This window comes from Entelurus aequoreus, linkage group LG28, assembly GCF_033978785.1.
Source record: "Entelurus aequoreus isolate RoL-2023_Sb linkage group LG28, RoL_Eaeq_v1.1, whole genome shotgun sequence".
In the NCBI taxonomy this organism is placed as follows: Eukaryota; Metazoa; Chordata; class Actinopteri; order Syngnathiformes; family Syngnathidae; genus Entelurus; species Entelurus aequoreus.
Genome location: NC_084758.1, coordinates 26,293,194 through 26,317,020, shown reverse-complemented (window position 1 = coordinate 26,317,020; position 23,827 = coordinate 26,293,194). Strand labels below are relative to the sequence as shown.

General features: G+C 37.6%; 1 protein-coding gene across 4 annotated transcripts in view; it reads left to right on the top strand.

Moving 5' to 3' along the window:
- septin6 (septin 6) overlaps positions 1-22,348 on the top strand; it is a 47,069-nt gene extending 24,721 nt beyond the window's left edge. For 2 of the 4 annotated variants that reach the window (XM_062039830.1, XM_062039827.1), the window contains exons 5-10: positions 1,500-1,661; positions 6,605-6,701; positions 9,495-9,663; positions 11,489-11,621; positions 12,177-12,367; positions 21,446-21,692. In XM_062039830.1, the coding sequence (XP_061895814.1) occupies positions 1,500-1,661; positions 6,605-6,701; positions 9,495-9,663; positions 11,489-11,621; positions 12,177-12,367; positions 21,446-21,470 (777 nt within the window). In that variant the 3' untranslated portion in view covers positions 21,471-21,692. The other 2 variants (XM_062039829.1, XM_062039828.1) reach the window with 2 other exon arrangements.
- The last annotated feature ends 1,479 nt before the right edge of the window (positions 22,349-23,827 follow it).

The window sequence follows — 23,827 nt, the reverse complement described above, 5'->3', positions numbered from 1 at the left end:
TCACAACACCACCATCACTGTTTAGTTCTCCAAAAATATAGACTGTTAATTTTAGCTAACATTCAAAGATTAGATACGAATGGCCCATCGAATCCTAAATAACGCTGCACCAGCGCCACTTAAGCACTTTGTCCAGTTTACATCTGCTGTGACAACTAGAATCACACCAGCCTCCACCAGGGGGCAGTGTAGCGTACCCAGATGTAAAACATCTTTTGCACAATTAGCCTTTTCATATAAAGCGATAAAGAAATGGAACGACCTCACAACAAACTTGAAAAGTCTAACAGATTACTCTTCATTCACAATTGAAGTTAAAAAGTGGCTTTGGAGCAATCAAAGCTGCTCACACGGTCACTAAGGTGGGCACTATGATTGACACATCAACCTAATTTGTATCCATGAGAGCATTTTGTTGTAAACTGTGAGGTGTGTCTGTTAAAATCATGGTTGTTTTTACAAATGATGACAGATGTGAACAAGAGCATGTATTGTCTTTGTGTGAGGATGTAAATGAGGTGTGGTTGTATTGTATATTAAGTATGTGTCCATGAAAGGGCATTTTATGACTTTTCTTAATTTGATTACATGCTATAGTTTTATTGTCATAATTTTATTGCATGATTTTTGTATCCCTTTAATTTAGGTAGCCAGGGACTGCAGATGGAAATTAGCTATTTAGCTATAATCTGGTACAGAACATATCTGTCTTTGAGCTTAATGTTTCTGTGCGTTGTCCCTTCAAAAAAAGATTAAACTAATAATACTTAAATGGGAAATACTACACGTTAAAAGTATACATCAAACAAACCTTTAACGAAGTGATCGCTGCAAACTCTTGCATTCTTTGACTCTGCTCCCTTGGACTGGAGTGTGAGCTGCATGAGTTTCTCGTCGTCGTTTTGTAAAATCTTGCACTCTTCCTCCCTTTTTGATTACATCTTGTGTAACTGTGCAGAAACATTTATCCTTTCTGCGATTTGAACGGTTCGTACAGCCAAAAACAACAAAAGCAAAGGGCATTTTATCTTCGAGAAAGGCTAAATGGAGCCTAGAACCCTTTGAGAACAGAGCTACCTTGACCACCACGCATTTTCATCGGGTGGGACGTGAGCCGGACGTGACGTCAGTAACATCCCAGCAATTGAAAATGCTGAACAAAGGCAACTCTTTTTTAAAATATAATATAAAGACAATATAACATACATCCATAAACGTGGATGCATATGCAAAAGTGCAATATATTTATCTGTACAGTAATCTATTTATTTATATCTGCACCTTATTGCTCTTTTATCCTGCACTACCATGAGCTAATGAAACAAAATGTCGTTCTTATCTGTACTGTAAAGTTCAATTTTGAATGACAATAAAAAGGAAGTCTAAGTCTAAAAGGCCCATTAAAAATGTTTCTATTCTCAGCTTCACCTCTGAAGACTGTTGTCTCTCACTATGATGTCTTCTCACTTTCGCGCCATCTTCTTGTCTGCGCCCCATAGGTCAACATTATCCCAATCGTGGCCAAGTCCGACGCCATCTCCAAGAGTGAGCTGACCAAGTTCAAGATTAAAATCACCAGCGAGCTGGTCAGCAACGGCGTGCAGATCTACCAGTTCCCCACCGACGACGAGTCCGTCGCCGAGATCAACTCCACCATGAACGTAAGTCACGCGTCGCGACACCTTGCACATTGTAGAACGAAGACAGAGCCCTCGTGCAGCGTCGTCGCTGCAGACAATCGGCCAGCTTAGCCTGCAGCAAGCTTGACAGTCTTTAAACGCATGAGCCAAAAACACTTAAAGAACATCTGCCCTGACTCTTCTTGTGTTCATTCAGTGTGTTTGTCTGCAAAACTACTGCGACAGCAACTACTTCTAAGGAGGAACCCTTTTACATTTAGGGAGTCAGGCATGTCTACTCAAAGGTGTTTTTTGACCGTTTGGTTAATATTTTTAGTCAATGAAAACACACTTTTTGGCAAAATACCAACCTGGGGGGGAAAGATTTTCCAAAACTCTTTTTATTGTTTGAAAACGTGGAGAGAAATTAGTGTCGTTTTTATGCAATCAAACAATTGAATTTGAATGATTTTTTTCCCCTCTAATCCTAAAAATCATACACTTTTCCAAACGCTGCTTTTGTAATATAATGTTATCCTTTTTCCGGTGCGAGTACTGTACTGAAATGTATGTCTAAATTTTAGATTTACCTGATTAACTTTAGCTTTTTCTAAAACTGACCTGAGTTAAAATAGCCTAATGTTTAATATGGCGGCCACTATTGTATAGACGTGTACCTTTATGTGAGTTGTGGTGAAAATGCTTATGTTATCATAGGACTGGGCGATATAACGATATCAATATATATTTGCCGAAAACACACTTTTTGGCAAAATACCAACGTGGGGGGGAAAGATTTTCCTAAACTCTTTTTATTGTTTGAAAACGTGGAGAAAAATTTGTGTCGTTTTTATGCAATCAAACAATTGAATTTGAACGATTTTTTCCCCCTCTAATCCTAAAAATCATACGCTTTTCCAAACGCTGTTTTTGTAATATAATGTTATCCTTTTTCCGGTGCGAGTACTGTACTGAAATGTAATTCTAAATTTTAGATTTACCTGATTAACTTTAGCCTTTTCTAAAACTGATCTGAGTTAAAATAGCCTTGTATAGACGTGTACCTTTATGTGAGTTGTGATGAAATCCTTATGTTATCATTCATGTAATACAGATAGGACTGAGCGACATAACGATATCAATACTGTATATATTGCGGTAGACACGTAATCATTATCAATAAAAAGCAAGGTTGGTTGCATGAACAAAGGCATTTGCTCGCTGGTAACCGTGGATAAAAGGGGAAAAGTCACCTCGACAATATGGCACTTTTTTAATTTATTTTTAATTTTTAAACAGACCAATGTGGTCTGTGAATTATGCAAGGCGCTCGTCCCCACCGCGCTCACCCTTTAGAGCACAGCCATAACTTCCTGGCACTAAACCTGCAGAAAATAATTATTCTCAGGTTTCTCTCTGTTTACACTTTCAAACTTTGCACTATTTTGTTACACTTTATTAAGCACTTCTTACATATTACTTATTTTTTAACCTTAATTTAAAGAGCGAAAGTGTGCTTTTAGAATGTTGTTTACATTGATTGTTTTCCATGCTTGTGTTGACATTTCCATCCCTTTCCACCTTTATAGCTGAGGGGATTATAATCAGAGGAAGGTTACATTTTAAATAACATTTTTTACATTTTATATATTTTTCTCCTGATCCTTATTTCCGAAATGTCATAGAAGATATCAATGATTATCGATATCGACTGATTTAAAGCGCCTTATATCCTGATACAGTTTTCAGCCATATCGCCCAGCTCTCAATACAGATACCCAAAACTTTTTTTATAACCATTAGACAAATGGTCAATGACTTACAGACAACTAGTTGCAAAATCCTGGCAATGACAGCCATTTTTTTGCGAACCAATCTTGCTCAAGTGTCTCCGTCATGTGCATTTCAGTCACCTAAAGGTGTGTACCAACTTTTTTGGTGATTGTGCTAAAAGCAGCATAAATTTACAGTGGGTGTCTTGAGCTGTGATATAATTTTCAAGATAACCGGAGCTTCTGGATATATTAACAGCGCCACCATGTAGTGTAGTTTTCAGAGTTTGAATAGTACAAGCAACACAGTAAGGCTGTACGTTTTGACAATTTGTCACCTTTTTTGTGCGGTGATTCAGGAATAGAAGAGTTAGCTTAAAGTTTCAGAGTGGAAAAACAAGTTACCTCTATATTGAAGCTATTATCATATATATATATATATATATATATATATATATATATATATATATATATATATATATATATACTGTAAATATATATAATTTATGACACCAAAAGACTTCCAGAGTTTGCGAATAAATAGATATTATCAAAATAGTATCAAGTGCTAAATGGATGTAGCTTTATTGAAACACTATGGCATTAGCAACTTTTCTAGGTGCTAAACATACAAACTAACCATAACAAACCATAATAAAAGAAACACTTACTGTAATATTTCCACTCTCGCTGGAATGCCGACCGACGGGACGCTCACATAATTCAGTTTAGATGAAGAAACAATCGCAATCCTCACGAAGGGTTTTATTTTCCATCATCTTGGGTAGTGTGAAAGTGGACCAACCTGTCGGTCCATGGCCACATTTGTCTTCTAGCAGGTGAGAGATTCATGAATTATAATCTACTTTTAGCAAGTTTGAGACAAAGCAGAAGCAGCCCCTGGCTCAGTGTGTCAACAATAGCAGCATAAACTAGCATTAGCTCACTGCTATCGAAAATAAAATAGTCTGTCTGCGTCGGCGCTTATAATAACAATATCACTCATATTTGGTTAATTTTCAGGTCATGGCGTGTAAATAGAGTATTGTTGGCGCTTTTTGGATGTTTTTAGAGGGCTTATAATGGCCGCAACAGAGGACCCTCCATGTGTTGACTCAATTGTTAGCTATTTATCTACTTTATTCTTGTCTTACATAAGGATTTTGAATGATAAACACCACATCTCTTTACAATTTTTGCGTAGTAGCAGTATGATTGATCTGAAAATATGGTCAGACTGCAGGTTGCTGAAGGTATTCAGAGTGGAATATTCAAAATGGCTGAGTGAATTTGTGGCATTTTGTGATGTTTAGACCTTATTTTCACATACTTTGCTGATTGAAAATACAATTGGATATGGTTTAATTGTATACAATGAAACACAATTAATAATAAAAAATCAACTTGTTTGTCCACTCTACTGCTACTTTAAACACAACAAATACTTTCATTGGTTCATTCAGAGCAGACCTGGGCAAATTAAGGCCCGGGGGCCACATGCAGCCCGTTAAGCTTTTCAATCTGGCCCGCCGGACATTCCCAAATCATTTTTTTAGATCTTTAAGATGGAAACTAGCTGCCATTATCATGTGCAGTGACGTTATCTAATGACCGCAAGTCTTGAACTATACAAAGTATTTCAATGGTTGGAATCTGCGCTTATGGATGATATACCAGTTACTATGGTAATTTAATTAGTTACTATGGTCATCTAATTAGTTACTATGGTAATCTACGTCACAGCAGCTCAGACGAGGCACCAAGCAGTGTGGGCGGAAAGCGTTTCCACAGACGCGGAAGGAGATTTTCACAACAAAGTTCTAAAGCTTAGTGATGTATCAGATATATCAGATTGTCGGTGGGTTTATTTTGTACCCTTCGCGTTCATATTTCACTGTTTTGTTGCATTTTTGTGCGTTTTACTTGATTGTAAAATATGTCGATCGAAAGGGGGTGTGACATTCATATTTTGTCAATATTCAGTGTTTTATCGTTCATAGAACAATGTAAAATTCCATTACGTTTTTTAAGGCGGTTTGTCATGACGTTTTTAGCATTCAATTAGACATTATTGTGAGGTTTTGTATTAGTGTTCCTAAAAATAGATATACCGGCCCCCTGACACATTTGTTTCTCTAAATGTGGCTCCCGAGTCAAAATAATTGCCCAGGCCTGATTCAGAGCATACCTTCTGTCCGCTAACCATGAAACAAACTGTTTAAAGGCCTACTGAAATGATTTTTTTTAATTTAAACGGGGATAGCAGATCCATTCTATGTGTCATACGTGATCATTTCACGATATTGCCATATTTTTGCTGAAAGGATTTAGTAGAGAACATCGACGATAAAGTTCGCAACTTTTGGTCGCTGATATAAAAAAGCCTTGCCTGTACCGGAAGTAGCGTGACGTCACAGGTTGAAAGGCTCCTCACATTTCCCCATTGTTTACACCAGCAGCGAGAGCGATTCGGACCGAGAAAGCGACGATTACCCCATTAATTTGAGCCAGGATGAAAGATTCGTGGATGAGGAACATGAGAGTGAAGGACTAGAGTGCAGTGCAAGACACATCTTTTTTCGCTCTGACCGTAACTTAGGTACAAGCTGGCTCATTGGATTCCACACTCTCTCCTTTTTCTATTGTGGATCACGGATTTGTATTTTAAACCACCTCAGATACTATATCCTCCTGAAAATGAGAGTCGAGAACGCGAAATGGACATTCACAGTGACTTTTATCCCCACGACAATACATCGGCGAAGCACTTTAGCTACGGAGCTAACGTGATAGCATCGGGCTTAACTGCAGATAGAAACAAAATAAATAAACCCCTGACTGGAAGGATAGACAGAAAATCAACAATACTATTAAACCATGGACATGTAACTACACGGTTAATGCTTTCCAGCCTGGCGAAGCTTAACAATGCTGTTGCTAACGACGCCATTGAAGCTATAGTACCGCGCCCGGGAATCATTTTTGGTGATTAAACCCCCAATTCCAATCCTTGATGCTGAGGGCCAAGCAGGGAGGTAACGGGTCCAATTTGTATAGTCTTTGGTTTGAACCCACAACCTACCAATCTCAGGGCGGACACTCTAACCACTAGGCCACTGAGTAGGTAGATATTCAGCTCTATCTTGTATATTTTCGTGTTCTATTGGCATAAGGAAGCTGGCAACAACCAACACACCCACGTCTTCTCCACAGAGCCATTTGCCGTTCGCAGTGGTGGGCAGCACGGAGGAGGTGAAGATCGGGAACAAGATGGTGAAGGCTCGCCAGTATCCCTGGGGCACCGTGCAAGGTAAGACAGTTTCCCTTCCTGTGCTGCTGGAAATGGGAGCACATGCCCCCCGCAGTTGTGTCCCTCTCACGTTCCCTCTTGCAGCCATCTTTTACATCTTTTTTTTTTTTAACTTTATTGAAAAACACACAGTATACACATGAACAGTGCAAAACAACAGGCTGAACAGTCTACACAATGTTTCCCACAGATTACAAACAATTTGTGGTAGTGGGGGCGTGGCCAGGGTGGTGTCAATCTGACATATAATTTGCATAATTATGCCAATTATGCATATATTTTCTTTAAAAAAGGCAAACAAATATTAGTAATTAGTATAGACATATATATTTTTCCTATATTGTTTTGCTCTATTTTTAATTTGTTGCTGCATATTTTATTTCTACATTTTAACACGGGCTGTACTTTGTACACCCCTGGTTTATCGTCATATATTATCCTGCCCTCCCTGACTGTTGGAATTTACTTTGCCGAATATGTAAACAGTCTTTAAAATTAGAGATGAGGTTGTTTATTGATAGTCTCCACAAGGAAGTCACTGTAAAACTAAGCGCACAAGGGAAAGTACAATAATGAACACATGAAGTTCACATACTTGTAGGAATTGGGTTAAATCAACAATACAGTTTGGGATCAACTGAAAAAAGCCATTTAATTATACAGGATGAAGGTTGGCTTTCATGCTGCTAGCTTAATGCTAAGGTACAATGGACCAGCTGATTGATAGGCTAACGAAAATTAGCAGAGGTAACTTGTGCAAACGTTAATCAAATGAGATTTTAATGGAACAAAATTGACATTAAATAGCAAATGTATGTATATAAATGTGTATATACTGTATGTATGTATGTATGTATGTATGTATGTATGTACATACATACAGTATATATGTACAAAACCCAAAACCAGTGAAGTTGGTAAATAAAAACAGAATACAATGATTTGCAAATTCTTTTCAACTTATATTAAATTGAATAGACTGCAAAGACGTTAACGTTTGTAGTGGTAAACTTTATTTTTTTGCAAATATTAGCTCATTTGGAATTTGAAGCCTGCAACTTGTTTAAAAAAAGCTGGCACAAGTGGCAAAAAAAACGGAGAAAGTTGAGGAATGCTCATCAAACACTTATTTGGAACATCCCACAGGTGAACAGAAGGTGACCAGAATGCCATTTGTGCCGTTTGTTTACAACTGAATGGAATGCTTACGCAAGGGATTCCGACTGTTTTGGACTGGTAGTAGTCGATCCACAGCGATCGTTCTGCCTCACAATACCTCGATGCTAACGAGGGGAAATTGCACTTCAACGACATGCCTCAAAACAGCAGCTTGGAATTTGGGACATGCTCTCCCTGAGAGAGCATGAGGAGGTTGAGGTGGGCGGGGTTGAGTTGGGGGGGGGGGGGTAGCGGGGGGGGGGGGGGTATATTGTAGCGTCCCGGAAGAGTTAGTGCTGCAAGGGGTTCTGGGTATTTGTTCTGTTGTGTTTATGTTGTGTTACGGTGCGGATGTTCTCCCGAAATGTGTTTGTCATTCTTGTTTGGTGTGGGTTCACAGTGTGGCGCATATTTGTAACAGTATTATAGTTGTTTATACGGCCACCCTCGGTGAGACCTGTACGGCTGTTGACCAAGTATGCTTTGCATTCACTTGTGTGTGTGAAAAGCCGTAGATATGATGTGATTGGGCCGGCACGCAAAGACAGTTCCTTTAAGGCACGCCTCAGGTATTTTTGTCTGGGTGGAAATCGGGAGAAATTCGGGAGAATGGTTGCCCCGGGAGATTTTCGGGAAGGGCACTGAAATTCGGGAGTCTCCCGGGAAAATCGGGAGGGTTGGCAAGTATGACTGGAAGACGCAACTGCTCTGTACTTCTCCCTACCGTCTGTGTACCACTCCGTACAGCGGCGTTTTAAAAAGTCATAAATTTAACTTTTTGAAACAGATCCCGATAATTTCCTATATTAAATTTTAAAGCATTTATCGGCCGATATTATCGGACATCTCTAATGTATATACATATTTTTTCCTCTATTCTATTTGATTTATAAAATCGAACAGAATATCAATCAGTCCATCAAAATAATACATAATAAGAGGCATATATCCAAACTTTGTAGAAACAAATAATATAAAAAATATAGGTCAATAGGTCATCCAAATAGGCTATCAATAAAATTAGTTTAAACAAATAAATGTTGGCTTGCAAACATAACAGAATGAGTATCAAACTTAGCCAAAAATAAAAAAAGGTTAATAATATATACTTTAGCTTAGTCAGAAAGTGCAAATTGAACACAAGTATTTGTTTTTGTTCCTAATGTGAATTTGGAATTGACCATCTCGTACAACCTCATACAGCGCGTCGAGCTGCTGCAGCGTGTCACTAATGGACTTTTAATTGATTTTTAATTGACTTGTTGAGCGATCCGTAACAATGTGGCGCAAGCCGCCCGCGGCCACACTAGTTTATTGGTGCAAAGCAAAGTTTGAGTTTTAACGAGAATTCTGCGTCAGTATGAAGCTGCTCCATCTTGTTGTATTTGCACATCAAGACCCAAGGTAAGTAGTGTAGAAAAACAGTGTGAAAACCTCTTCTAAAGTCAGAAGTCTACATATACACCATATTTGTTATCATACAAAATTTGGTCATGTGTTTGCATGCACTCACATGGTGTCGCACGCAATGTTGCAACATGATGCTCAACACATGAGAAAACATGAGCTAATCGGAGGTGTATTGGCCGGATATGTCCATTTCTTTATGTTCTTTTTACGTGCTTGTCTCCCCAGTGGAAAACGAGAATCACTGTGACTTTGTCAAACTGCGAGAGATGCTGATCCGAGTGAACATGGAGGACCTGCGCGAGCAGACGCACACGAGCCACTACGAGCTGTACCGCCGCTGCAAGCTGGAGGAGATGGGCTTCAAGGACACGGACCCCGACAGCAAGCCCTTCAGGTAGCTTCTTATTTCAATGCTTCGGTCAACCATGATATTTCATTTCTAAGCGCCTTTCAAGAAACCAGAGAACACTTTACGATGTAGGGATAAAACAATTTACAAGATGAAGATAAGACAGCAAATGATTAAACCAAGATTGTAGAAAGTGCAGGGGTGTTCAAACTGCGGCCCCCTGAACCCTGAACTTTGTGGATATTATCACAAACGTCCAAGCAAATTACACCCATTTAAATCCACTGCAATGCATGATGGGAAAAATGCGAAACATGATAGGAGTCAAGCTTTCACATACTTTTAATATACAATTATACTAATTACATATCCATTATATTAATATTGTGTGTGTGTGTGTGTGTGTGTGTGTGTGTGTGTGTGTGTGTGTGTGTGTGTGTGTGTGTGTGTGTGTGTGTGTGTGTGTGTGTGTGTGTGTGTGTTACTTTACATGCAGTCGGCTTTCGGCCCCCGGACAATTTCTTTTACCCAATACGACCCCAAGTCAAAAAGTTTGGACAACCCTGGTGTAGAAGCATTTGCAGTGATTTTGCAATTTTGAGCATATGAGTTTGAGTCTGGATTTGAAGGTATGAAGGGAGTCAATATGGGATGTCAGACGGTAGAGCGTTCCAGAGTTTGAGAGCAGTGTGGACTGAAAGCTCTGCTCCTTATGGTGCTGAGGCAGGCAGATGGTACAGCAAAATGGATGGAAAAGAAGGTTTCTGAGGAAGTGTGACCAGACTGTGAACAAGATGGAGGCCGCAAAGACGGTAAAAGAAGGGCGGAGTCTGTTAATGTTACAAAGAATGGAAATAAGCAGAGTCGGTGATGTTATTGATATGAGATTGAGATGACTGTGTGCCAACGAAGATGACACCCAGACTCTTAACCTATGGGGGGGACTAGGAAATTGAGGATTTTTGTACCAATTAGGAGGATTTTGGTTTTTCTCACCGTTGAAGGAGGTTTGAATTGAACACTGATTTCATTTCAGATAAACAGTAGGTGAGGGAGGATGCTAGAAGTGCGGCATTTGGTTTGGTGGAGAGATAGAGCAAGTAGTGAGTACTAAATTTGTGGAAGACGTGGCTAAGGGGGACGAGGTAAAGGGGCACCCAGCAAAGATCCCTGGGGCACACCTGTTATGACTGCAGAGTATGGATGTATACTGAGTACCAGTTCCTAAATAGATGAGTCAAGATTCTGTTAAGATTCTGGATAAATGATATGGCTATCTGTATTTTTTTTAATCCAGCTGACCGTCAAAATTATGACACGTGCGCTGTCAAATACACTTCAGGTGCCGCTGCAACACATAAAAAAGACATGGGTAGGATCTGTTAATCAGCTTGGAATAATCACAAATAAGGAAGCAACACCACACACAAGTGTGCAACACATTTCCTCCTCGAAAGTCATGCACGCTAATAAAAGTGAGTGTCTGCAGTGAACGCGCTTGACTCACAAGTCATCCACCGCGCTTCATCGACCGTCCTCGTAACGATCCAGTAATCCACAGACCATTATTAATCCTCTCAAAAAAAGTTAAAACTTGACATCGCGCAATGTTTGCGTGGCATCAAAACACGCCTTGCTTGAATGCAAACCCACCTAACATGCTAAATGATTGTATTGATTTATATTGTATATCTTATATGATATATCATGTAAAAGGTATGTACTTTGCACATAAATGCCATACATAAATATTATTTCCAGCTGAGTGTAATTGTAATGAAGTGATGGATCTGGATGTTGGTGGCGTACAACCTCTTGAGCTAATAAAAAATGGCCGTATGAAGTTATGACTCGACGCTCCTTTTCACAGTCTGCAGGAGACGTACGAGGCCAAGAGGAACGAGTTCATGGGTGAGCTGCAGAAGAAGGAAGAAGAAATGCGGCAAATGTTCGTCCAAAGAGTCAAAGAGAAGGAGGGGGAGCTGAAAGAAGCCGAGAAAGAGGTTTGTGTCTTTGTCGTTCGACCCCATCTTGGAACTGTATGTAGGACTAATGCACCGCCAAGCGGCTTATCGTCTCTGGGTACGAGGTTTACAAAATAGCGCATGGTCAAGAAACTCCAGATCCACTAGATGGCAGTAGCAGAGTGGTCAGCATCTCAATTTACCTCTGCATGCACTTCAAAATGTTGCTAATAAGCGAGTAATGTGAACCCCACGCGCGTTACGCTTGTCGTACGTACTTTTGTTCACAATAAACCCATCAGCGGTAATAATGCTGATTGAGCAGTTTGCTCCTCTACCGCCATTACAACATTGGTTCTGTTCCTGCTGTGTTAATGTAATATACTTTGCAATAAGAGAGAGCTGTACTTTCTCATGCACTCCAAATCCTAACTTTTCTTCAGTTTTTGCCTGCTTCCAATTAACACTCATTCCTCTTTAATTAGAGCGATCACAGTGTATATTTTCAGTGTGTGTGTGTATGTATGTATATATATATATATATGAATGTATGTATGTATATGTCAGATTGTCATAAATGTTTCCCCCACACAGCTGCACGAGAAGTTTGACCGCCTGAAGAAGCTCCACCAAGACGAAAAAAAGAAACTGGAGGACAAGAAGAAGTCCCTGGATGATGAGCTCAACACGTTCAAACAGAAAAAGACGGCGGCCGAGCTCTTGCTGAATCAGGCCCAGCAGGCGGGGGGCTCCACCACGCTCAAGAGGGACAAAGAGAAAAAGAAGTGAGTATTGCTTTTTTACGTGTGTCATTTTTCTTGTTCCAGTATATCCAGAGTCCTGTATTTTATGTAGTTGAGGTTAAGTTTTGCTTGCATGCCTTTCTTTATATGCATGACAACAGAAAGGGGCCTTTCTACTCTGCAAAAAGCATAGAATTGTCCAAAAGTGTCCATACTACTGAAGTACAGTATATACAGTAATGACTCCGTTTTTGTAGGGTCTGCTTTTCGTAGGATTCATTTTTTGCCACAAGTTTTCCCTGGTTTTTTTGTTTATCGTCTTTGTAATCCTACAGCCAAACACAGCGTGAAAGAAAACTAGTCTGTCCGCCCGCATATCAATCTGTGGCAAAACAAAACAAAAAATCCTACGCATTGGTGACTCAGTCAGTTTCTTTATTGGCTGTGACTGCAAACTAAGTCATAAAGGGGCCAAAGAAAATTGCAAAGATAAAGAAGGTGAGAAACACTAATTCCTAGCAAAGTATAAGGCTGGCATCTGCGTGGCTCTCCTCTCCTTTCTCCAAGCGCATTGCAGTCTTCGCCAACAAGTCTTCAATAAAGCCAAAAGTTAATCATTTCATTGGTCATTTATATGTAGTTTGCATTGTAAAACTCCAATTATTCTCTATAAAACGTATTTTGTGTCAAAAACTTTCGTAAGTCTGGAATTGATTACCATATTTTTCTGACTATAAGCCGCAAATATGTACGATGTGAAATTACTTATTTCCACAGAAATATTTTGTAAATGTTTGTTTACATACCTTTCCAAATGGTGTCTGTAACATGGCAGTAAAACGGCTGATCAAACAAAACAGAAGTCGTCATCATCATTGACCCACTAGCTCTCCAATCAGCTAAACAGACTCAGTAATTCCACGCTAACGTTTTGGTGATTTACTGAGAAATTTGTGAAACGGAAACAATACAAAAATAATCCCAGTGCAGTTAGGGCTGGGCGATATGGCCTTTTATTAATATCTTGATATTTTTGGGCCATGTCACGATACACGATATATATCTCGATATTTTGCCTTAGCCTTGAATGAACACTTGATGCATATAATCACAGCAGTATGAGGATTCTATGTGTCTACATTAAAACATTCTTGTTCATACTGCATTAATATATGCTCATTTTAAACTTTCATGCAGAGAGGGAAATCACAACTAAGTCAATTTACCAAAAGTGTGTTTATTAAACAGTTATTATGCAGTGGCACAAACATTCATGTCATTTCCAAAACAGAAAGTGCAAGATTGTCAGAGACATTTCAAAACAAGCTATTAGTGCACTTTTGTGCATGATGTCACTAAGGTGACATATATCAAAACAACACTAAATTAAAGTGCACTTTTTGTACAGAACGCCACTACAATATTTTAAAACTAATAAAGTGCACTTTTGTGCATGATGTCACACAAGATATTTCAATAACTGTCAAATAAAAATGAGCTGCATAATAGAAAATCAAATAGTGTATGTCCTTCGCTATGTGGTAGGTTACTGCGGACGTTATCTCCTTCTGTTGTTGACTTATTTTTTTCATACGGTGTTGATCTGGAAATTGTTGCTTCGGTATTTTGTGGGTGTGGCACCGAACGGAGATATTGACATGCAGTTTCAAGCACTCTTCATTCTCTAGCAGGTGACTTTTCAAATGATGCTACACATTAGCAGTAATGCTACTTTTTGTAGCAACCCTTTTGCCGCATAATTGTTCAACATATTCCCGCTTGACGCCAAACCACCGCCAAACGTCGCACCCTGTGCTGTTTTTCTTGGGAATTAATTCTTCCTCCATTTGTTACCAGATTCGCACCTTCTTTGTCTCGTATTACCACCTGCAACGCACCGTTAGCATCACAGCTAATGTTACCCATTTGGCTACCTCTCTGCTCGGGGAGGGCGTGTGACGTTGCACGCGTGACGTGTGTAAGGAGGTGCGCTTCTTTAAGTCTCTGTGAGAAGGAGAGACAAGAAAGAGTGAGAAGAGCCTGTAGTGTAATGCCCGCAGCTAAAAGCAACTGTGTGAGAATGTAAACTCGAATATCACGATATAGTCATTTTCTATATCGCACAGAGACAAACCTGCGATATATCGAGTATATCGAGTATATCGATATATCGCCCAGCCCTAATTGTAAGTTATTAATACTAACACAGACACTTGTAAATGTGTTAGCATACTAGCTAATGCTAACATCGTTAGTTTCATTACATTACGATAGTACTTACAAATATGCATGAAAACACTCCTGCAGACATTACACTGTTTAATAAGTAAGAATTGTTTTAATTAAGCTGTGAAACTTGCTAACGTTGCTTAGAGTGATAAATGAACAATCCTTTTGAGCAACACGCTTATTTCCGGTCTACGGCATCAAAACAAAAATTAGATTTTCAACCCGCAATAACTGCAGTGAGCAAACCCGTCCATAAGATGGCGTCATAGCAAAAACAATAACACACTATTTCAGTTTTCTGCCTCGGTTTAATTCAAACTATTGAACACAAAACATAATGGGCATTAGCTGGGGGAAAAATCCATAAATCAGCCGCTTCGTTTTATAAGGGGATTGTGACCTGTATTAAGTTTCTTTAGATATTTTGACTAGAAATAAAAAATATATACTTGGTGAGATTGTGAGTTTTTCCAGTGCATGATTTATCCGGGAGAGTCTTGATACCAATTTCATTGACCCAGCCTCACACAAAGAAGTTGTAGACTCCATGCTTTTCCAAGTTTGCATCCGTTTTGTCGTAGGTCGACATGTCTGGGAACGCGACCGACGGATAATCCTAAATATCAAATATTTTTTGATAACGTAGAGGGATTGATTCATTGCATAGTTTGATTTTTTTTGCGTGTATCTGCTTTTAATGGTAAGATCTAGGCCCTTTGCGTACTCAGACAGTTGGCACACTATGTGCTGCGCAGTAGCCATGTTGGTTAGGTGGCCAATGACTTAATTTACTTCTGTTCAAGAGTGCTGCCTGTCCTGTGATGCCATTATTGCATGTATCGCCTACTCGACATTGCATCCATCTCATTTTCCAGTTAACTGCTCCCATGCTTGCTGCATGCCGCACCTTGCTCTGGTAAAACCTGATCAGTCATGTATAACAATAATCTAATCATTGACAAAACATCCTTCCAGTATTCATGAGTTCAAGGCTGTCAGTCAAATCCTAGCGCTGACAATCAGTGCGTGTCCATGCACTAAATTAGTCCGACTTCTCAAATAGTTAGGCTCTAAATAAGCCTCCTACAGCCCATGGAAGCACGTTTTTTGAAAAGTCGGACTAGCACACCTGGATTATGCGATTGTAAACCACATCTTTCGAGGGGGGTGTGCGGCAGGAGAGGACCCTTAGTATCACGCATGCGCCAGTCTCAAGGCGTGGGAAACAACCCGGAAGCAGATACCACTCAATAAAAGCGTAGCAACAATTGTCATGAAGAGAAGACGGTTTATTTGCTTCATACCAACAAAAGATTATGAAGTACATAGATGGTAGAAGAAAAGAAATGTGGAATGCCGGCTTTATTTGGACTCTCGAACGAAATACGAATGAGATGAAAGATAATAATAATAATAATAATAATAATAATGGATTAGATTTATATAGCGCTTTTCTAGACACTCAAAGCGCTTTACAGAGAAGTGAGAACCCATCATTCATTCACACCTGGTGAATAATGAAGTGCAGAACAATAGCAATTTTCATCTGATGTCAGTCGCGGCACGAACAGTTTGGATTTAAAACGCCTTCCATCAATCCACAGAGCCTTTTGGATGAACTTTAAGACATTCAAAAGTTTTGTTTCCATGATTTTCGTCCGAAAATTCCTTCGAAAAAAACTCTTCCGCTCGTCTGTCTTTGCATCCGACCTGCACCCGCTCCGATACATTCTTGGTCGTAGCGTCAAGATCATTTCTTGATACTGTCTGCAATTTAACATCAGCATAGCCATTAGAGACCTAATATCTGTAATATGTGCCAGTGTTACATCGGAAATCAGTCAAAAAAAGTTGTAAAGGGCTCCTCAAATGGCTGGAGTGACTTCATAGGTCAACCGGAAAAGGAATTAATTTAACCGCACTAGAAGGAAATAGTGCCCCCAGTGTACGGGAGGCACTTGGCCTATGACCAATAGTTGCATTAGAGCAGTGGTTCTTAACCTTGTTGGAGGTACCGAACCCCACCAGTTTCATATGCGCATTCACCGAACCCTTCTTTAGGGGTTCTTCAAATTCAAGATAAATAATAAATAATAATAAATGGGTTATACTTGTATAGCGCTTTTCTACCTTCAAGGTACTCAAAGCGCTTTGACAGTATTTCCACATTCACACACTGATGGCGGGAGCTGCTACGCAAGGCGCTAACCAGCAGCCATCAGGAGCAAGATAAAGTTATATGTTTTTTTACTGGTGCACAAAATGAACGGGCATGAACATCACCTTGTTGAAAGAACAAAACCAACACAGTGCATGAACTCACGACAAATTACACACCTGCAAATCAGATGGAAAATTAGAGGGAACATTGTTTGGGGGTATCCATAATACGCCGATAGGGATACGTTTTTATTTGCACGATGAGTCGGGTGTGTCTTGACCCCTGAGGTCGACTCACCGAACCCATAGGGTGCGATCGAACCCAGGTTAAGTACCACTGCTTTAGAGAGAGTGCATGGGCACTTGGACTTCACACGTATGTGTAAATTAGGGCTGCAACTAACAACTAATTTGATAATCGATTAATCTGTCGATTATTACTTCGATTAAACGATTAATAATCGGATAAAAGAGACAAACTACATTTCCATCCTTTCCAGTATTTTATTGGAAGAAAAAAAACAGCATACTGGCACCATACTTATTGTGATTATTGTTTCTCAGCCGTTTGTAAATGTTGCAGTTTATGAATAAAGGTTTATAAAAAAATTAATTAAAAAAAAGTAGCCTCAGCGCATGCGCATAGCATAGATCCAACGAATCGATGACTAAATTAATCGCCAACTATTTTTATAATCGATTTAATCGATTAGTTGTTGCAGCCCTAGTGTAAATATATTTTATAAAAGAACTATTTGAAAAATCAGACTAATTTATTGCATGTTTATCACCCACGTGCCATCTCTTTGCTAAATCAAGCGCTTTATTATGTGGACCTCTCATTCGAATCCCCGCACCATCTGCCCTCCGCCAATCCACAACAGTGTCCTTTTTGTCGGGGAGCGTCTCTCGCACAAAGAGCCTTTCAAGGCTGAAAGGCTCACGCCAGAACAGAGCGTAGCCTCAGGGTGGATTTATGGAGGGACACACTTAGAAAAGTCGGAGAGGGACAGATGTTGTGTCCACTGTGTGTCTTGATGATGATAACTGTGTCCAGCAAAGCAATAATGGCGTCATCTCTCTTATTTCCAGAGAAGGATTCCTGTAGGAAAGCGCTCCCTTGTGGCCACGCTGCTGTGAATGACCCTTCCTTATTATTCCCCACCCCCAAAATGTGTGAGCGTTTGCTCAGTTGGACTTTTTTTTTTATTACATGCTGGATGATGCTTTGTCTCATTTTCTTCCTCCTTTTTACACACCCACAATACATTACACGCTTGTTTCCAACGCAGTGACGTTTGCATGGCGTATGTGGAGTGTGCTTTTTAGTTGGAGCCCATATTAACACACAACAACACGACGGCTGCTGTGACGGGCAGAAACGTATCGCCAAACACGCGTCACACGCTTGGGACGTGAAAAGGAAGGCAAGTGCGGTTCAAATTCCAAATCGGTGAGTCTGTAAAAATAAATGCAGCTTAATATTTAGGTGGTCTAATCCAGCTTTGATATCCTGTAGAGGAGGCAAAGTCTTACTCTTACTACATTTAATGGCTACGATAGAAATAATATGTACTGCAAATACATCACAATTGATTTTTATTGTCTTATAAAGGAGTATTAGCCCCGCTCTGAAAAGCAAAAGTATGTATTTTTGTTTTTCCTTTATCAAGAATAAAGTTGATCTTCAACAGTCCTCATTTTCACTGAGCTAATTGTTAATAACACAACTTTATTCTCATAAAATCTGACTTTTTTTTTACATCTGTTCATCCCCCAACAGTAACCACTCAATACACCCAACATTTTGAAATTACAGATTTTTTATTGAAATAATTTTCGTTCTCATATTTCATTTTTCACCTCTCGCAAAATATGACATGATCCTGATGAAATGCCAAATATTTTCTCATAATATTGAGATGTTAATGTCAAATAATTTGTAATATTGTGAATTTATTCCCTTCATAGTCCAAATTATCTTTTGGTTAATTTTTTTCCTCTCACGCAGACTTTATTATATTCCAATTCCGGCTTTTTTCCTCAAAATATTACAAATTCCTTTTTGAGAATTGACAACTGTTTTCTCATAACATTACAAATGTATTCTTAGAAAATGAAAACTTTTTAACCTAATAATACAAATGTTTTCTTAAAAAAACTACTTTTTTATTGCAATAATTACAATTTTTTTTGAAAATGCATTTTTTCTTGTTATAATTCAAATTTATTCTTAGAAAATGACAACTTTTTTCATGTTATGTTACACATATGTATATCCTTAGAAAATAACCACTTTTTTTTGTCATAGTATAAATGTATTTTAGAAAGACACATTTTTAATTGTAATATTACAAATGTTTTCCTGAAAAAAATTTAATTTCTTATTGCAATAATTACAAATTATTTTTTTTTAAATAAAGTTTTTATTAATTTATCCTTAGAAAATGACAATGTTTTATTGTAATACTGTACTAAAAATGTATTTTTTGTTAATGAAAACTTTTTTTAATCGTAAAATTACAAATTTGTTTTTTGAAAATTAAAACTTTTTTCTTATAAAATTACACATTTATTCTTAGATAATGAGAACTTACACGTTTTCTTAAAAAAACAAATTTTTTCGTGTAATAGTACAAATGTATTTTAGAAAATGACACATTTGTAATTGTAATATTACAAATGTTTTTTTTAAATAGTACAATTCTTTATTGCAATAATTACAAATTATTTTTTATACAACTTTTTTCTTGTAATATTACAAATTCTTAGAAAATAACGTTTTTTGCATAATATTACCAATTTATTCTTAGAAAATGACCATTTTTATGGGGATATTACAAATGTATTCTTCGAAAATGACAATTATTTTTATTGTACTATTACAACTTTATTCTTCGAAAATGAAAACCTTTTTAATCATAATATTACAAATTCCTTCTTTGAAAATTACAACTTCTTTCTCGTAAAATTACAAAAATGAATTCATAGAAAAAACATTTTTCCCACACAATATTACAAATTTGTTCTTTAAAAATAATAACTTTTTCACATAATAGTACACATTTATTTTATTATTTTGTTGTTGTGATATTATTTGGCCTTATTTTTTATTTAAAACGCCTTCCATCAATCCACAGAGCCTTTTGGATGAACTTTAAGACATTCAAAAGTTTTGTTTCCATGATTTTCGTCCGAAAATTCCTTCGAAAAAAACTCTTCCGCTCGTCTGTCTTTGCATCCGACCTGCACCCGCTCCGATACATTCTTGGTCGTAGCGTCAAGATCATTTCTTGATGCTGTCTGCAATTTAACATCAGCATAGCCATTAGAGACCTAATATCTGTAATATGTGCCAGTGTTACATCGGAAATCAGTCAAAAAAAGTTGTAAAGGGCTCCTCAAATGGCTGGAGTGACTTCATAGGTCAACCGGAAAAGGAATTAATTTAACCGCACTAAAAGGAAATAGTGCCCCCAGTGTACGGGAGGCACTTGGCCTATGACCAATAGTTGCATTAGAACAGTGGTTCTTAACCTTATTGGAGGTACCGAACCCCACCAGTTTGATATGCGCATTCACCGAACCCTTCTTTAGGGGTTCTTCAAATTCAAGATAAATAATAAATAATAATAAATGGGTTATACTTGTATAGCGCTTTATTTTTACAAATAATATGTACTGCAAATACATCACAATTGATTTTTATTGTCTTATAAAGGAGTATTAGCCCCGCTCTGAAAAGCAAAATTATGTATTTTTGTTTTTCCTTTATCAAGAATAAAGTTGATCTTCAACAGTCTTCATTTTCACTGAGCTAATTGTTAATAACACAACTTTATTCTCATAAAATATGACTTTTTCTTCCTAATATTACATCTGTTCATCCCCCAACAATAACCACTCAATACACCCAACATTTTGAAATTACATCTTTTTTATTGAAATAATTTTCGCTCTCATATTCCATTTTTCACCTCTCGCAAAATATGACATGATCCTGATGAAATGCCAAATATTTCCTCATAATATTGAGATGTTAATGTCAAATAATTTGTAATATTGTGATTTATTCTCTTCATAGTCCAAATTATCTTTTGGTTAATTTTTTTCCTCTCACGCAGACTTTATTATATTCCAATTCCGGCTTTTTTCCTCGTAATATTACAAATTCCTTCTTTGAAAATTACAACTTCTTTCTCATAAAATTACAAAAATGAATTCATAGAAAAAAACTTTTCCCCACACAATATTACAAATTTGTTCTTTAAAAATAATAACTTTTTCACATAATAGTACACATTTATTTTATTATTTTGTTGTTGTGATATTATTTGGCCTTATTTTTAATCAAATCTTCCTTGTTTTACATCCCAACCGGCTGACAGTGTTTGGCTTATCTATTTACCACTTCTCCACATACCTCATCGTGTGTTTCATGACTATTTTTTTTGTATTAGCGGGTCACATTTGCACTTTAAAACCAATTAACAACAAAAAAGAACACAAATGTGATGTTTTATTAAGTGTATGTTTTTGATCCATGCTTTTATCATGGCGCATTTAAGTTTGTACTCGTTTTTTTTTTTAATAAAGCAAGAAGATTGTCCTGAGAGGCAAATAAAAGCCGTTCTCACCTATATTTTCTGACTTCATTGATGAGATGAAATGCAGACACGGGTCCTTCCCAGAGGTCCTCGCTTTACTGGTTTGTGTGTATTTCCTTTGCAGTTCTCCCTGGTTCTGCACCGAGTAAGGGACCGTCCTCAAATTCCAGCACTTTTAAAGGAAAACGCTTTTCCTGGGTCCTTTTATTTTAATCCCCACTTTTTGCTTCCTCTCCTGTTTCTGTGATTAACACATTTTCCACTTGGATGACAATGTTGGAGACAATCACGTGCATTCTAATCAACACTTTTCTCCTCCTCACGCCAGATTTGTGCTTCTCTAACGGCCACATCTTTTTTTGTCTCTCCTCTCTTTAGCTTCTTTTAATGTCTTGACCATCAGAAGAGGGGGGGATGGCAGCTTCAGCAAACCACTAAGCACCCTTTACCTCTTCTTTCTGTTTTTTTCCCCCGCCCTCAGTTGTATTTTCTCTTCTCCTTCTCTCCCATCGCATCATCCCCTTTTGTCAAATATGATCTTCAGTATGGACCTCTCCTCACGAAGCTCTAATTACAGTCTTAATGTCATGTAAGGGGGACCCTGCAAATCACCTCCGGTTTGCACGCTAAATTAGAATCAGGCTTCCCTAGGACAGGTGTACACTGTGTAATAATAATCGCACAATTGAAGCAGTCGTGACTATGCCAAAGCAATATAACAAATCCATGTTTACACTACATACAATACCATGGAGGGGTCATGTTTCCCATAACACGTCGTGCTTTAATATTCCACCGGCCTATTCTGTTTTCAGCATGCTTCTTTTTATTTCCAAAATGCTGGATCCTGGCCTTTTGTTGCTCGTTTTCAACCCCATCCCCCCTAAATAACGGGCCGTTTCTTGCTCCCAATGGTGCAAATTATGAGTACGCATTTGTTTCAGCTGCCCTATTTTGCCAAATATTAGTATAAAGTGGAGTTGAGGTAAACTCCTGTAGGAGTATTTGAAAAAAAAAAGAACAAAAATATACAAAAAAAAAAAGAAGAATACCCATGCATTTATATAATTTATAAGGATATATTTTGTGTATTGAAGTGCATTGAAGACTTGTTGTTTCCTAACATTTTGTGTCCAGAAACATTTTTCTAGCATCCGTTATTGTTGTCAGAAAACCCTCCCACACAACAAATGATCAATATCTTGCTTAAGTTGACTCCCATTCATGTACATTTTCAATAAAAAAAAAACCTATATGATCAAATATATTTATATTTTGTCCTTTTATTCACAGCATGTGTGTTTTATTATTAACACCCTCAAGAAACTTTGGGGTACAAACGTGTACCTTCCACTTATTGGCCAGAATTTGTGTTTAATCCTTTTCAAAATGTCATCAACCCCACTGTGTACACTTTTTTTTACAATTTACTCTTAAAATGTGTATTATAAATCAAAATGCTTAAAATTATTGACTCGACAAAAGATGTGATAATCTGAAAATATTGCATATTTTACGAGATATGGGTTTCTTTTGATGTTGACTTAAAAATATTGTAATAAATTTGTAAATTATTATACTTTTTATTTTTTCTTCTTCATGTCATGATCCACTTTGTTTTTCCTTTACTCTCGGGACCAATTTAGCCACATTGACTTTATAATTACATGTTTTTAAACAGTATTTGGAACGTACTCTTTTAAAAGATGATGAATCCAAATCAAAATTGTTAAAGTATTATTTAAATTATCAGCCCAATGCTTAGTGTAACAATTAAAAATGTTTGCATATTTTTAGTTTTTCCGTCATAATAAAAAACAAGGGTTCTTGTGACATTAAATGTATAAAGAAATATTACATAGCCCTTCGTAAAACTGCATGCACTCTACAAAAATTAATCTTGACTTCCTCATTTTGAAAATTTTTTAAATTGTTTACTTTTGTTTTGTATATTGTGCTCCTTAGTTAATGTTGCAGATCAATGTGAATGTATTAATAATTAAAGAGTTTATTACATTACATTTTTATTATCAAATGGGTGAAGTTGGTCAAAAATAGTTTTATATTTCAAAGCCTATTATTGACAATCCTTACGAAACAGGAACACAGACGTTTTTCTTTTTTGTAACATTCTAAGTCGTCAAATATGGCCAGTACGAGGTGGCCAACAATTTTTGTTCATTCATATTGATTGCACTTTAAATATTTTCTGTTACAGACTAAAAAACTAGTGGTTATATTGAAATATCGATATCGCCGAAAGCAGATTTTTATGCTCTAATATGGAAGAGTGTTAGAATAGAATAAGAAATGTTAATTAATATGATTGTAAATGCATAACCCAGTGTGTCAAAAATTCTACTTATATGAAAATATTTGTTTATTATTGTAATTTTTCAAATTCCATCCATCCATTTTCTACTGCTTGTCTCTTTCGGAGTCGCTGGAGCCTATCTCAGCTGCACGGTAGGGAGGTTACACCCTGGACAAGTCGCCACCTTATCGA